This window comes from Pyrgilauda ruficollis, unplaced genomic scaffold, assembly GCF_017590135.1.
Source record: "Pyrgilauda ruficollis isolate IOZ18807 unplaced genomic scaffold, ASM1759013v1 scaffold176, whole genome shotgun sequence".
Classification (NCBI taxonomy): domain Eukaryota; kingdom Metazoa; phylum Chordata; class Aves; order Passeriformes; family Passeridae; genus Pyrgilauda; species Pyrgilauda ruficollis.
In genome coordinates this window covers 365,208-380,760 of record NW_024516542.1, presented here as the reverse complement: position 1 = coordinate 380,760, position 15,553 = coordinate 365,208, and the positions used below count along the sequence as shown (strand labels likewise).

The window sequence follows — 15,553 nt, the reverse complement described above, 5'->3', positions numbered from 1 at the left end:
TGTCACATTGACGTAATGACCTACCAACTTGATTTTATGGCAAAAGATTTTAATTTTCACATGAATTCTGAGGACACTCCAGCTTGCATGAAAACACAGAGATCAAAGTATATAATTAAGCATTCCAATACTGTAATGCTGAGAAGTACTTAAATAACCCAACAAATAAATTAATGAAGTAAATGTGGGTAAAGTAAATATGAAAGTTGATTTTAATCTGTGAATAAGAGTTTGGTCTAAAACCAAAAAAGAAAATGGCAAAAAAGGGGGATGGTTTAATTTTTCTTACCCCACATGTAGCAAGTTATATTTGTTTGGTCTTTGCCTAAGTCTCTTTGCTTATGCTTTTATTTTGCCAAGATTTCTCTTCAGCAATCTTCAGAGTAATGTTTTAGGTTGGATTCAGATGATAACAAGGATACATGAGCTGGGACTGTCAGGCTTGTGGGTTGAGCAGAGCTACCTGTCTGTGTGAAAAGGGAGCTCAAGCAATGTCACAGCTGTGTGGGTCCTCCACTCATTTTCCTAAGTTGTAGATCTGAATCATAGTACTGGGGCTGGCTGGCTGGCTGGCTGGAGGCAAATTGCTTTGTAGCACCGCATATGATGCTGTGTTTGGATTTGTGACTAAAACTATGCTGATGACACCCCAGTGTTTTGGCTATCACAGAACAGTGCTTGTACAGTGTCTGTGTTAGAGTCTGGCAAGAAGCTGGGAAAGGACAGTCTGTCTGTAAAGCCTCCCTGGAGAAAGACAATTTACAAGAGTTTGTAGTGATAGGAGAAGGGAAAAATGGCTTCAAACTGAAAGAGAATAGGCTTAGATCAGATAGCAGGAAAAAATTCTTTACCATGGTGAGGCATTGGAACAGGCTGCACAGAGAAGTTGTGGATGCGTCATGTCTGGAAATGTTTAGGGCCAGGTTAGTTGGAACTCTGAGCAATCTGACCTGGATGATCTTAGTGTCTCTTCATACCCAAATTGTTCAATTTTATGATACTCTTGGGATATCTGATCCCAACTGACCAAAGGGATATTCCATACATATGATGTAGTGTTCAGCATTAAAAGCAGGGAGAAAGAAGGAGGAATTGTGGTAATTTGTGTCTGTGGTGTTTATCTTTTCATGTAGGTATTATGCACAGTGAGGCTTCACTGCCCTGGCTTGTCAATGGGAAGTAATGCTAAAAATTCCTTATTTTGGTTTGCTTGCATATGCATCTTATGTTTCCCTTATCAAACTGTCTTTATATTGACCCACAAGCAATGTCTCCGTCTGTTTTCTTCTCATCCTGTGGGAAAAGGGAGTGAGTGAGTAGTTGTATGGGTGCTTGGCTGCTAGATGAAATAGCTCATCAAAACAGTGCAAATCTTCAAGAGGGAACAACTGCTGTAAACACAAGCAGAAATAAATATGTTGGAAGAACTTTTCAATAGGTTTAAAAAATAAAAGAATCACCTACTGGCACTTTAAGGGTAGTCATACTGATAACTGCTTGGAAAGGGAATAATCCTGAGGAAAGTGCAAAGGTAGGAAGAAAAGAAAAATTAATGTAACAGGATAGGGTCTGATCACAGCAGACCTGAACTCCTGTCTTATTTTCTTGCCTTCCTTCTCTGCAATGAAGATCTGCTTTCCTAATTTTTCTTGAGCTCCTTAGACTGGAGAATGGAGGGCACGCAATGTAGCAGTCTGAGTACCAAGAGAGCAAGGAGAAAGTATCTTTTACTCCTGGAAGACCCTTTGAAGTTGTACCAGTGTTGAGTTTGACAGGTACAATCAAGACCTGCAGCAGCTCTGTAAAATGTATCAGAAGTGCCATCAGAAGTGTTAAGAAATGAGAGACGGATTTTTCTTCATGTAAGGAATAAATTGGTTAAGTATGCATTGCTAGATTATTTGTTCAACACATGAGAAAATGGATATCTGTAGATATTGAAAGCAAGTAAATCACTAAAGGAGTGGGTTAACAAAAGGAATAAATTGATGAAATTATTAAAGGTCCACTTAAATATGGTGGAAATTGTCCTAGCAGTAAATATAAGTAAAAGTTTGTGAGTGTAGCTTGAGGAAAGTTAGTTTTCATTAAACTCTAAGTTAGATATTATTAAACCTTAGAAAAGCATAGAGCAAGAAAGAATTCAGTAAAGATTCTGTGGGGATAGGGTAGATTACTTATGCAAGTTTTTACAGAAAGGCTTAAAAGTCACAATAGACATCCTTGCCCTGCTCTCTCCTTTGCAAATTGGTTAAAAAATCTATAGGGATTAGGTGACTTGCCCGGCAACGCCTCAGTGGCAAAACTGAGCCTCGAAGAGGCCAGCCCTCCTATTATAAGCATCCCATGGCAAACTTCCTCTCCCACAAAGGAAAGACTAATTTTTGTTATAAGAGGATTAACAGAAGGGTCAAAGGTGGTTTGAACACTAAATGATCTTGCAGCCTTGCTAGTATACTCCGGCTTGCTGCAGGAAACCCAACTGGCTCTTTGGTTTTGCTGGTTTTGCATATTGCAAACTATAAATACATGTAGTTGTAGTCTCTAGGTTCAGAAAACTAATGATAAATATGGACATAGGAATTAGCTTTTCCATTAAGTACAAAGCAAGGTTACTTTCTTCAAATACAACTTCCAAACACACAGTATCAATTTCCATATGGACTGACATGTGAAAATAATTTATCATGAACAAAAATTGTGAGATTGTGACCAAAATGCGTGTTCATATTATGCATTTTATTGCTCTATTTTTGTTTTTAAAATCTCTCTGAAGTTATTAATGGCTAATTAATATTCATTTTTGCGATACTAATGTTACCAAAGCAGTTATAGTAATGATCTGCATATTTGTGCATGGGTTGTGCATATAAACGAAAGAAAAAAAAAGAGCAAATTATGCCATGTTTTTAAATTATAATTTAAGGAAACTTTTATTTTCAAAAATTATATTTGTTAGTTGTTTTTAAAAAACCATAAAGTTTGTAATAGGTTAAAAAAGTAGGTTAAAAAGTCATTTGAGACAGATAGTATTATGAGATTATGTTGACCTATTTTTTTTTAATAACTAAACTACTTTTAAGGATGCCTATTGATATCTTGTAATTGATTTCAATGATGAGAAAATCAGTGCCCTTAAATAGATCTCAGTGATTTTTCATGAGGAGAATTGAGTATGTGTTTGTCCCTGTTGAAGCAGATTGCAGCAATTCAAAAGGCTTAATTGGGAAGGAATCAGGCCTGCTAAAAACCTTTTAATATATGTAACATTTATATGCATATATATTGATACATTAGACATACATGTCATAAAAAATAATAGGATCTTTGAAATATTTCTGTCCTGTTAGAACAGAAGGAAATCAACAGCACCTGCGACTGTTCTCTGAGCAGAGCAGTGATAGTTACTCTTTTAGGGTGAAACTGAGCAGCCCAGTCATCTTGGCCAGTTTGCAAAAACCAGATGTTAGCAGCAAAGTGTTGCTGTAGTTGCATGTTTTGATTTACTCTCTGATCTGATTTTTCCTTCTTTAAAATATTGTTTGTTTCAAAGGAGTTTCCTCGAGAAACAATAGGGAGCCAATGGCAAATCATTGTGTGGCAAATTTTTTTGTTAAAAGAACAGCAAACCCTCCAAAAATTCCCCTAGTCAAACAGTATCTAATAAAGAACAGGACTGTTCATGTAAGAAAATTTCAGCAGATCTGGGAAATGCATTGTTTATTGATTATCAAGTTACTGTAGTTGCAGCTAAAATGATTGGTAAATGTTCTGCTGTTTTCCTGTTGTAAAGTGTTAAACAGAAAAACTGCTTTGTATTGAAGAGATCCTCCCATATGTCCAACACATAATACTGCTGCTGTGTGTGGTGTGTTACACATCCTACCTTAGCATGACACTCCCTGCCTTGGGGAGTTTATAAGTATACCTGCAACTTCCAGCAGATTAAGGCTAGTGATAAAAAGGGGAAGCACCCTTTGGACTTTAAGTTCTTTAAGTCCTTATGCAAATTGCATTAGAAATATGAAGCTGTGTGATCGTTGAAGGCATGTTAAATTAGTAATACATTTAATTAGAAATTAATATGATGTGGTCTACAATATAAAAAGAAATATATGGTACCCAGGTGTTGATGAAGACCTGGCATGAGCAAAAGTAACCCTAAAGATCTTTTTAATGATTAAAAAAACAATTGCATTCATTCATCAGAGAAAGGCTTGGGAAATATAAAAAGCATTGCATTATTGATCTGCAGTATTTGTGGCATTATTAAGTATGTTTAGCAGCTGTAGCAGCAGGTTTTGTTGTCATATTATTTCAACATAGAAGAATGATAGGAAAACTATTTGGGATTCTTCCTCCTAACCTGGAAGCTGCAGTGCATTTTCTAGTATCTGGAAGCAAGAAAAGAACATTTTAGTCTATGAGCCTCAGATCAGGAGAGGCTTTCCGTTTCTTCAAAAGATGGGCATCATTGCTTTTCTATTCTATGTTTAGAGTAGATAAAAGAAAATCTGTAGCTCCACCTCTAGAAAGTATGAGTAGAAATGCCAGAAAAGAAATAATTTCCCATACTCGTCACTGAAATTCAAATGTGCTGTATTATGAGAAGCTCCGTGGAGAGCAGACTAACTTATTAACCACATAATAGATATAATTGAGGTTGACCTATCCTGAGTTTGGATTCAGATTTGGGAAGATGTTGGTCTTGTTTAGCAAGTAGAAGTTAAAGCAGATTTGCTTCAAGATAAAAAGGAACAATTTTGGATTGAAGACTTTTCATCAATTTTTGATTGTGATATTCTGGTGAAATAATGATTTGCCTGATATGGTTTGTTTCAGTGTTTTAACTGTATTTGTAAAGGATTTTAAAAGATAATAGATGGATTAAAAAAAAGATACTGAACTTCCAAACTGGTCTAGGTTATTACCATGTATTGTATTATAAATTATAACTATTGTAAATGCAGTATTCAATTAAAAACCTGGATGAAACTGGAACTAAAGTAATATTACTTTAAAAATCTTCAGGAAAAAAGAGTTCCCACTAGAAAATGTTGCTTCATTGCACTATAAGGGATTTGTACCCATTTCAACAAAGTTTCTTTTGAAGGTGTTACATTGTGGGTGTTTGATAGAATTTCTGGTGAGAGCTGAGGAAGAGATCTATACTGAAATAGGAAGTCACTTTCCTCATGTAGCTGAGTCCGGGGCTGATTACAGATTAATCTTGATTTGGGTCTTCCTAGACCAAGTGCAAGTAATTAAATTAGCCACTGAGCTGGGTTACTGTTTAACCTGTGCTCTGATCATCAAAAATTCAAGTTAATGGTTTCTTTGTTTTACACCATGAAAATCCTGACACATTATGTAAAGTTTAGTTTTTGTTTAATTAAGAGGTGGGCTTCTTTCAAGCACTCTGAGTCCTTTCTATGAAGCCTGGTCAAGTTTCCCTCTCATATCCAATCAACATTCAAAAGCTATTGTAATTTTGGTCTTGGTGTGATTCCAGATGTGCTGATTTCTAAAAGAAAGCAATTTTAGCTGAATTTTGACTTTGATATTTTTTTACCCAAAGTAATTTGTAGTGTGTGCATGGTTGACGAAGCCTGAAGAATAAAAATATAGACAAACTGCATATAATACCATATTTAAATTTCTGGTTAGGCCAAACTATTATTATTTGACTGCTTTGTGGTAGATATCCTAATAAGAAATTTTACACCTTGGAAAGTCCAACTCAAGTATGCCATGGAGGATTTTATTGTGTTTCTTAATTTCAAAGACTTTATGGCCTCTTCTTCTCATGGAGAGCAGAAGGATTATACTGATAAGAGCATGCTGTAGGTTCTAGAAGGAACTTTTACCACATGTAGCATTATCATCTGGAAAGAGAGACCTTGTTTTTAAGGGCTGTTCAAAATAGAAACTGAGAAAATATTAAACAAGAAAAAAGACAAGTTATAAAACTGGCAGGCTTATGAAAGAGCACTTGTAATTTGGTAAACGGGTTCACGTCTTCTCATGTTGTCAGTGTAGAGACTAAAACACCACCACATGAAATAATTTTCAGGGTGAGCAAGAAGGTTGGGGTTTTTTATAGCAGGGATCAGTTAGACACCTAATGTATTATATTAGGGTAGAATTGTATTTTTTCCATAAGAATAATGAATGAATACCTTTATAGAACTTTTTTGTTTTGTTTTGTTTTGTTTTGCCTTTTTTTTAAAGGGAAGACTGCTTTACTCTTCATACTAGATTTTTTCCAAGTCTTCTGGTAAGTTGGCCCCACAGTATATAAAAATTTTAGTTATTCTTTCAGGCTTGAAATTTTCTGGATGTTTTCTTATGCTTGGCATAGCTCCTTCAGAACAGAATTGACAGAGCATTGGGAATCCATTACTCACATGAAGAAAGAGTCAAAGTCTTACTCCTGATAGGACCATCTTCTAATTTGAGATTTAATTGCTCTCCTACAGCATCTCGTTCTTTCAGAAAACCAGATTAAAGAACAGTAGAAAGTATCTTGGTTGGATGATCTTAAAGGTCCTTTCCAACCTAAATAATACTATGAAATGAGTGGGAAAATCTATTGAAGGCTTATCCCGCCATGTTGTTCTCAGTCAACATTTCCTATTTTGCCTTTGCCCTATCCTGATCTCTAGGGCCTGATTGTCTGCTTTCACAAAAATGGGTCAGGTTTTGTGTAACTCTGAGAATCTTTAACTAGAAGAAGGTTGATTTCTCTCACCACTCTCAGGACTTGTTATTTCTACTAGTGACTGTGTGCTATTGTCTGTCATGTGTTTTGAGGAGTGTGGTAGCTTCCCAGAATAGTAGCTTCTCTTGTTCTTGACCTGTGTATGCATAGAAACTTTTCCTACATGCCCACAGATAGACAAGCTCATTTCCATTAAGGCAGTATTTCATTTAAATGAGGAATCATTATAATTATGCCAAGGCCAAAATGAAAACTCTTGTTATCTAATTAATAGAGGAAAGTTTTTAATAGCTTCACCCTGGTACAAAGCTCTAAACAAGAGTTCTTGTAACAAGAAGAACACTATGATCCTTAAATCAGACTAATAATTGTATCAGAAACATTAAGGTCAACTTTTAAGACTTAAAAGCAACATTTAGAGTAAAGCTTCTGTGCTGTGTGTACTCTGGCATTAGTGATCCCTAAGTGTCATGTGTGTCAGGAAAAACACAAGGTATGGATTCATGAGTGCACATTTCTTTGCCAGCAGGATTAGGAAATGGCTTTTCTGGACAAGAGGTGCAGATGTATCCTGCAATGAATTATTGTTCCTTACTTTTTCTATGGTGAAACCAGCATTCTTTGCCTTTCTTGGAGATTCCAGCATGATTGCTGGAGTACATTTAGAGCAATAAACCCAACTGATTGTAAAATAAATGCTCATCTAGCTATTTACTATGGGGCAGCTTCTGTGTGCCTATTCCCTGCAGCCTTTAGCTAGCCTGATTAGCAAATTGAAATTCTCTTGTGAACCTTTCAACTTAATCTTAATTGGTGTAAGAAATATGTGCAATAGTATCATTAGGGAAAATAGTGAAATAGGGGGAAAAAACTTTAGTGAGGGATTTTTTGATATGATTTGAAAATACATTGTAGTACCTCAATCTCAAGGCACAGCAAATCAAGGGACATTGCCACTTAAAATTTAATTTTAAAAAGAAATAAAATTAATTCTATTTTAAGATTCCTGAAGCTACAATTAAAAGCTTCATAAGTTTCTGTAAACCTTGTTTTTTCAGTCAGATCTCTGTTATTCTAATTAGCAGTAACCATTGCAATTTCCTAAGAACTTAAAATTAAGTAAATAAATGAAGGAGACAATCCTAAAATTTCTGCTTAACTTGAGAAGAATATTTCTGTGAAAGAAAGCACCATGGGCCCTGATAGTTTTTCTGGCTTTTCAAATTAAATTTTTGTAGTTCAGTTTTATTAATAAAATGTGTATTACTAAGTACTGATTTGTTAATTAGTTATATTATGAACATGTGAAAATGAATATCATTGGAAAAACAAAATTTCCAAAGCCACACTGGTATTGAGAAAAGGTAGAAAATAAGAATTTTCTTTTTCTGCTACAGAGAATTTAATGAGGAGAATAAATACAATTCTAGCTGAAAAAAAACAGAGACTGTTTTGGGGGATAATATTCATATTGAGTGAGATGAGCTGATGACATATCAGCTTTTTGCTGTAAGAGAAAGGAGAGTTTATACAGAAGATTTTAGTAAGCTGAATATGAATAATATAGGTAAGAGACATACATACGTAAATAGAAGTTCAAGATCAAAGTAGTGATGAGAGATCAATGATCATGTATCAGCTTGTTTGTTTTGCTTATAAACATCCATCCAAAGGTGGTGGTACAAGTGGCTGTGAAGAAAATGAGTTTTTCCCTGTAACTTTTCCCGGGAAATAAGAGCCAGCAGGTAGAAATGGTCAGAGGCTAGCAGGGGACAAAAGGTTGATTCAAAGTAGTTTGCATAAACCAGTCTATGGATAGATTGGGATGGAAATACCAGCACATTAGTGACAGCAGATAAAACAAGGTTAAAAGAAGAAAGAATCAAAGAAGGTTGTCTGTAAGACATCTTTATTTATGGGGAAAAAAAATGAATACCTCTAGAAGCAAAAGATGAAGGAAGAAAACTTTTTCATAAGAAGACTAAGGGAGAACGTAGTCCTAAATTTCACTGGCATTTACCAAAAAAAAAGAAATCCAATCCTTTTCCAGTAGAGTCTTGTTAATGTATTCCTCACACAAAAACTAAGCTAAGGTACATCTTAGAACAGCTTTATCCTAGTTTGTAATTCTGCTCTATCTTGATTAAAAAATTTTAAAAGCTACAATTTGAAGAAATTTTTAGAACAATCATTGGAATAATAAATAATTACAAAGTGTAAATTTTATGTTTATTAGTAGAATTTTTGTGTTTGCTCTCAAACAAATTCATTGTGTATGTCCCAAACAGAAGTCTGTGCAAGATCATGATTGGGGGTGGGGGTTTGGGCAGGATTTATTTAATGTTTTGAAGAAAAGCAGAAAATTGATTTCTAATACTTCTACAGTAGGGGGAAAAAAGTCTGTGCAAATTAACTTCAAACTAAGGGCAAAATAAAAAGCAAAACAGAGGATCCTACTTTTTCTCTGAACTAGGATTTAGAAAGTAATTACATTCAGAGCAACAATGTTTATGGTACAGTAAGTACAAAATTTAGACCAGTGGCTAAATCAGTACATGAAGCCTTTATGAAGCTCTATTATCACCCAAGTCCTACATTAAGGAAGAAAGTAATTCATTTTTAGACTTCTGCCTAGGGCATGTTTGACACAAACCCTATACAGTTTACTTTAAAAGCTGTCTTTGATTACTAAATAGTTTTGCTTAGAAACTGCACATTTACCCTTAAAGTGCAAAGGCAAAGCTTTTAACACAGTGATAAATGTTGTCCTGTACTTCATACAGTCCTTAAAATAAGAAAAAAGTAAAGGTTGTAGCTTTTAGAAGAGGGTGTGTTACCAGAACTGTAATTTGCATTTGCAAATTCACAGGATTTTTACTATTAAATTAAGCCCAACAGCCAGTTTAAACCATCAGGGAGTGGTAGAGCTGAAAAGTGGTGTAGCAGATACTGTAACTGAATTACAGGAGGTATAAGCCACCCCTTAAGGGAGACACACAGCAGGGAGGACCACTTCCAACACAAAGCTGTCAGGGAGATCTCATAGGAAACAGGCAAGGCTGGAAGTACTAGTGCTAGTTGGACAAGAAATAGATGACAAGTTATATGAGTATCTGCAAGAGATGTGTGTATAATTTGTCACTACATGTGTGGTATATACAGCTATCTTTTGAATAAGGGGATTGTGATTCCTTAGTTCTCTCAAAACTTGAACCCTGAAATTCTGAACATTACGTGCCTTTGCCTCTTACTTAAAGCATATAAACCCTTTTGACAAAGTTCATCTTGCTAGTTTTAAGCATTCTTAGAATTTTCAGTTTTGCATATGAAAAGCTGAAACTTTTGTGTGGCTGCCAGTGAACAGAAGTGCAAAGTGTAACAGTGCAAAGTGCAATCTGAGCTATAGCGCCTTCCAAAAAGCAAATTCTGAGTGTCAAGCCCACAGACATCCAGTGAAGAAGAACAGGTCCTGACAGTGTTAGCTACTAAAGATGCATACACAATTCCTTGCCTCAATGCATCCTCTCCAGTGCTGTGCATCCTCTCTGGGATGGACTTGTAGGTGGGCAAAAGGAGAGGACTGCTGGGCTTGCAGCTGTCATAGAAACTACTCCAGATTTTTTTTAGGGTGGCCATTAGGAAATACAGGAAAAACCCCTTTGACCACCAAGGGATTTTACAGACTAGGCCACTTGCTTTGCACTAGAATTACAATTTATTATGTGTTTTGCAAAAACAATAGTCTTTAATCATGCATAATTCACTGCAGAACAGACATGTTTTTAAGCACAGAAAGCAATTGAAGGCCTGGAGATAACCTGAAGTTTAAAAATGTCCAATTTTTAATATGTTTTTCAAGGAAACATACCTTTCCTTAAGTCATTGTTTAGGTGATTTATTTAGTCTTCTGGTAGACTAGAAATTTGGAGAGTATCTAATCCATCTGCTCATAGAGAAAGTTGCCGTTCATTTACCACCTGACAGAGAGAGCTACCCTGGGGGCTAACTACAGGTTCTTGTGCTGCCTGAGGGAGGGGGCAGCCGTTTATGTTAATTCACTTTTTATAAGCCTTGCCTATGTTTGCAAAGCTGTTTTAAATTCACTGCTAAGAGTATGCCCAGCCGTGTGAGTGACTATGTTGATGTTTACTGCAGTGCAGGTCTCAGTGATACCTTGCAGCAATGAGTTCAACAGATTTTCCACCACCTACTGTTTGGAACAATATAATTTATTATTATTAGACTTATGACTTTTTCCCATTTCAGAGGAGACACCTTTTCTCCTTAGATGAGTTAGGGTGAATAGTTTCTGATCTACATTTTCTCTCTGCTGTTTATTTTCTTGTATCCTTTGATCATGCTCATTCTTAGTCACACTTTTCTGTAAGCACTCCCAGTCCTTTTGATCAGTTTATCATTCTTCCTGCACCTTTTTCTGGTGTATCTTTCTTAGCTGGGCTAACCAGAAATGAACAAAATACTCCAGATGAGGCCTAATTATTAAAATATATAACAAATAAAATCCTGGCTCTGTTGAAGTTGCTGTGAATTCATTGTCATCGAAGGGCTGAGGTTTCTCCCAGTGCTGTCACACTTCCCACGTTATTCTTCCTCCCATTTTTCATACATTCCATTTCAGAATCTGGCAACTTAGACTTAATCTAGAATCCTACAGATTCCATTAAATCCATTAAATTGCTGTGAGTCCTCAGATCAGGAGTTTTTCTCTGTGGACATGATTAGTTCCCTCCCCAAACTCTGATGAAAAAGGTCAAATTTTGTCATGATTCACATTTGTTATGGATGTTAGTAACTAATCTTGATGTTAGTTTTGAGTAGCTGAAACTGAGAGAAGCAGCACTGACTGAGACAATGCTGTTTGTGTTCACAGTGACATTTAGCTGCAAAACCCGCTAAAATACATTATTTAGTATATGAAAGCAAACAAATTTTGCCCCAGTAAATGACTGTCCATAGTGCACTATGAGTATGAGGCAAAACAACTCTGAGTTTTTTACAGTGTCTGCAAAAGAAATCTGTTGGTTTTTGTTTCCTCTCCAGAAACATCTAAGAAATGCTCAGATTGTTGCTGCCTAATAAATACAGTAAATGAAATGTTAATAAATTGCCAGCAATTTAGCCTGACAATAACATGGATTGACCAAATTGATTAAATTGATTATGTTTCATGTATTTACAATATGTAGACACAAGCCTAATTTATTTTCTGAAGAGTTCAAGGTAGGTATCACTGGTTTAAAAAAAAAAGCAAAACCAAAACAATGGAGTAATGTTTGTGGTTGCTATCTGCAATAATCTAATGCTGACAGAGAGCAGTATTTTATTTAGTAATTAACAGTGTAAAGGGAAGAGAAGCTGTCATGTTGGTTCTTAAGCTGGGGAATGTGATGAAAGATGATATCTGCGATCTCATCCTTTCCACTTGTTTAGGATTGTCAGAATGAGAAATGTCAGCATTATGAAAGCTCAGCTCTGCTCTTGATATGATAAAACCCTTCAAAAGCCAGTCTTTCTTTCCCTCTCCCCCTCCTTTCTCCCTCTCCTGCTTGCACTTGCTTTTTTTATTTATCCTGTTTTGTTAGATGGCAGAAATATAATTCTTTTCTTTCTTCCTATTATAAGCCTCCATTTTTGTTTTATTATATGTTTCACAACCCCTAATGCCCCACTGAAAATTACCTTGTTAAATGACAGTGTTTCAAAGCCATGAATCCTTTCCACCATTCCCTCAGAGGTTTGAAACAGTCAACAGACTGTAAAGAATAAATAATAAAAAAGTATTGATTATTTTGATGACTGTGAGATTCAATTAAGTATTAATTTTGCCCTCCAGTGGACCTATCAAGGTATTCAAAAGGGAGGATTCGGCTCAACTAAATGCGTGCTGAGTGCTTCAGCCTTAAATAGGGAGAAAATGTGTTTACCTACAGTATTTGAAGAGGAGTGCATTGATGCACAGAGTCCAATATTTAAGTGCTGTGCAAATTGAGCCCTGGTGACAGTGACATTGTTTTCGGCAGTACGAGTATTGACTAAAGAAGAGCATTTGATGACAGCTTAAACTATTTGTATTGATTAACATTTTCATAGATTATCATGTGTCATATCAAATTCACTTTTCAGACATGAATACATTATAAAACCCACAGGCGAACATCGACCAATGTGAGGACAGGACAGAGGGAACATGCTAGCCAACCTACTTGCTCGCTGGTCACCTGTTCTGTGCATAAGAACCATTTAGGCATGAACTTTGCAATAAATAGCTGCTAGAGAGATCAACAAGGTCACTTGCTCTTTTTCTTTTTTCTTAGTTATTTTTTTTACTCTGCTTTCTGTCCTGTCATGATATTATGCTTATTATTTTGCAAGCGGAATAACCGAGGGTGCTTGGAAATAATGCCTGACCCCCAAACATCCTCAATGAGCAGAAGATAAAACAGATTCTGATCATCAAGAAAAAATTTAGATGTGTACATTTGTGTAATGTTTTATGGGGCATATAATGATGCAAACACAAGAATAATTGCAAACTGTATGTGTAAGTATCTTCCCTAATTTTATCTTATAGAAAATGTTTTCTGTGGTTTTTATTTTCAAAAGAAACATCCGTGTTTGTGTCTTTATGGACTTTTGGAGCATAGCATCCCAACGACAGGAAGAGTTAGAAGAAAACTGTGTCTCTTTTAAAAGTATGTAATGAAATGGCTATTTGATGCTGTGTATTTTCATAGAAATGCTATAATGCTAGAAACTGTGCATTTGATTTTGTTAATGTTATACAGCTGAGGATGCCTCTTAAAATCACTATGGAGCACTCACAGGAGGCTCCTCTCCTGTGGTATCGGAGCATATAGGAATTTCTTCTCTTATTATGCTAAGGACAGGGTGAGGTGTAAAAACATACACACAAAAAAGCACATCCCACAATTAAAGCTGTGTTGGTTATGTTGCTTTCATAGAAGTTTTTCTCCAAAGCATCCTGAATCTCTCACATGCTAGTTGAGCTTTAATAGGGTGGGGAGTAATGGAAAACTCATTGGATCTGTAATAGCTCTTCACTTGACTGCAGCCAGCAATAACAGCAGGAGCAGCCAGAGATAAGAGAGAGAGAGAGAGTGTGTGTGTGTATGTGTGTGTGTGAGAGAGAGAGGGAGTGGAAGAGAGAGTATACGCACACCAAAGCTGCCACTTTTTTTCCCCCTCACTCTTTTTTTCCCCCCATCCTAGGATCCAATGATAGCTGGACAAGTCAGTAAGCCCTTGCTGTCACTGCGGAGTGAAATGAATGCAGAGTTGAGAGGTGAGGACAAGGCAGCTACTTCAGACAACGAGCTGAATGAGCCCTTGCTTGCGCCTGTGGAATCAAATGACAGCGAGGACACTCCCAGCAAGCTCTTCGGTAAGTCTGTCTAGGTATTTCATTTCACTGCTACCATGTTGTTGTCCAGAAGAGCAATCTTCCCCTGTTCTTTTTTTTTTTTTTTTCTTCTCTCCATTTTCTTGTAAGTAGGAAAGAGTAGCTTGGAGCATGCAGGCTCAGAGTCCTCTGCTCCTATTGCAACTGGTTACCAGAATGACAGCATCAGTCCTGAAAACTTTTGTTAACAATGGACATATTTAGTGCAAGTTGCAGATGTTTTATGAATTTTTTTGAACCATGAACTCTAACATAAAATTGTGTGTGTGTGTATCATTTTCTTGGAGTACTTTTACAATTATTGTGGTAGGTGCTGGTGTGTTGCACATGCTACCAGCTTTTTCTGAGGCTTGATTAAACTGAAAAGTTAAATTTTTTTAATGGTAAATATAAATCTGGCTGAAGAGAAATGAAAGATTCTTGTAGAAAACACTTCATACTGAGTAAACAAAGCGTAGCAAGGATATTGCATGTGGAGCTAATGTTTTTGGAATTTAAATTAGAAATTAAATATTCCTCCTCAAGCTTGTGGAAAGAGAGATTACCTTTTGATTTTTTATTCATTTTGGAATAGTCTAAATTGTGCCAGATAAGTGTAGCATTTCACAATCAAAACAAAAGCAGTGAGAGTGGCACTCCAACACAGACATCTGTCATTCAAATGGATGACACCCTGTAAGCCAACTCAAGCAACTCTGATCTCTAATCAGAAAAGGGAGCAGAGCTGTTGAGGCGCGTGCTTGAGTGATAGATGTTGATAGGTGTCTGAGCTGTAGCAGCACTGTATGGTACATTGTGACATTTGGGGTTTAGAAGGACTACACTCCTGAAGAAGTCCCTTTTAATTATTTCTATTTGTGACCTGAGACAAACCTTAATAAAAATGGAGCACTTAGTTATTTTTTATTATTCTATTGGTGGAAGTCAAAGGGAAAAAGGTCTTGTTTAAAGGGAATGCAGCTGTAAGGGAGAAGGGGTGAGAGCCCATTTGCTAAGATTCAACTTTTGATTTCATAATCTGTAAGGAAATCTGTAGCAGTGTTCAGATTTCAGTATTTTACCTGCAATAAGAGCTGCAAGATTTTTTAAAAACAAAAGAACACGTGCAATTGTATATTGTAATATTCTTTGCACATTACTGAAAGATGCAGCACAGAATGTTTTACTAAATAACTTCACTACAGATGCAGGAAAAATAATAATTAAACACCCCTAAAATTTAATTTCTGGATTGCAGTAATGACTGTTGCTGAATATCACATCCATTTTTAAGCACCCTCTTAGTAATATTTGTTTCCATGGAAAGCATAATTTCCATTAGCAGTTTGAATGTTCAAAAAGCATTTAATAATTATTTTAGCCCATTTTATCCAGGAAAGAATTATAATGTC

General features: G+C 36.0%; 1 protein-coding gene across 2 annotated transcripts in view; it reads left to right on the top strand.

The window, feature by feature from the left end:
• Nucleotides 1-15,553, top strand: part of POU6F2 (POU class 6 homeobox 2) — a 312,059-nt gene that overhangs the window by 47,820 nt on the left and 248,686 nt on the right. Inside the window, exons 1-2 of one of the 2 annotated variants that reach the window (XM_041464253.1) lie at nucleotides 10,822-10,833; nucleotides 13,973-14,144. In XM_041464253.1, coding sequence (XP_041320187.1) covers nucleotides 13,979-14,144 — 166 coding nt within the window. In that variant the 5' untranslated portion in view covers nucleotides 10,822-10,833; nucleotides 13,973-13,978. Of the gene's footprint in view, nucleotides 1-10,821; nucleotides 10,834-13,972; nucleotides 14,145-15,553 lie in introns of those variants that run through there. The other variant, XM_041464251.1, reaches the window with a different exon arrangement.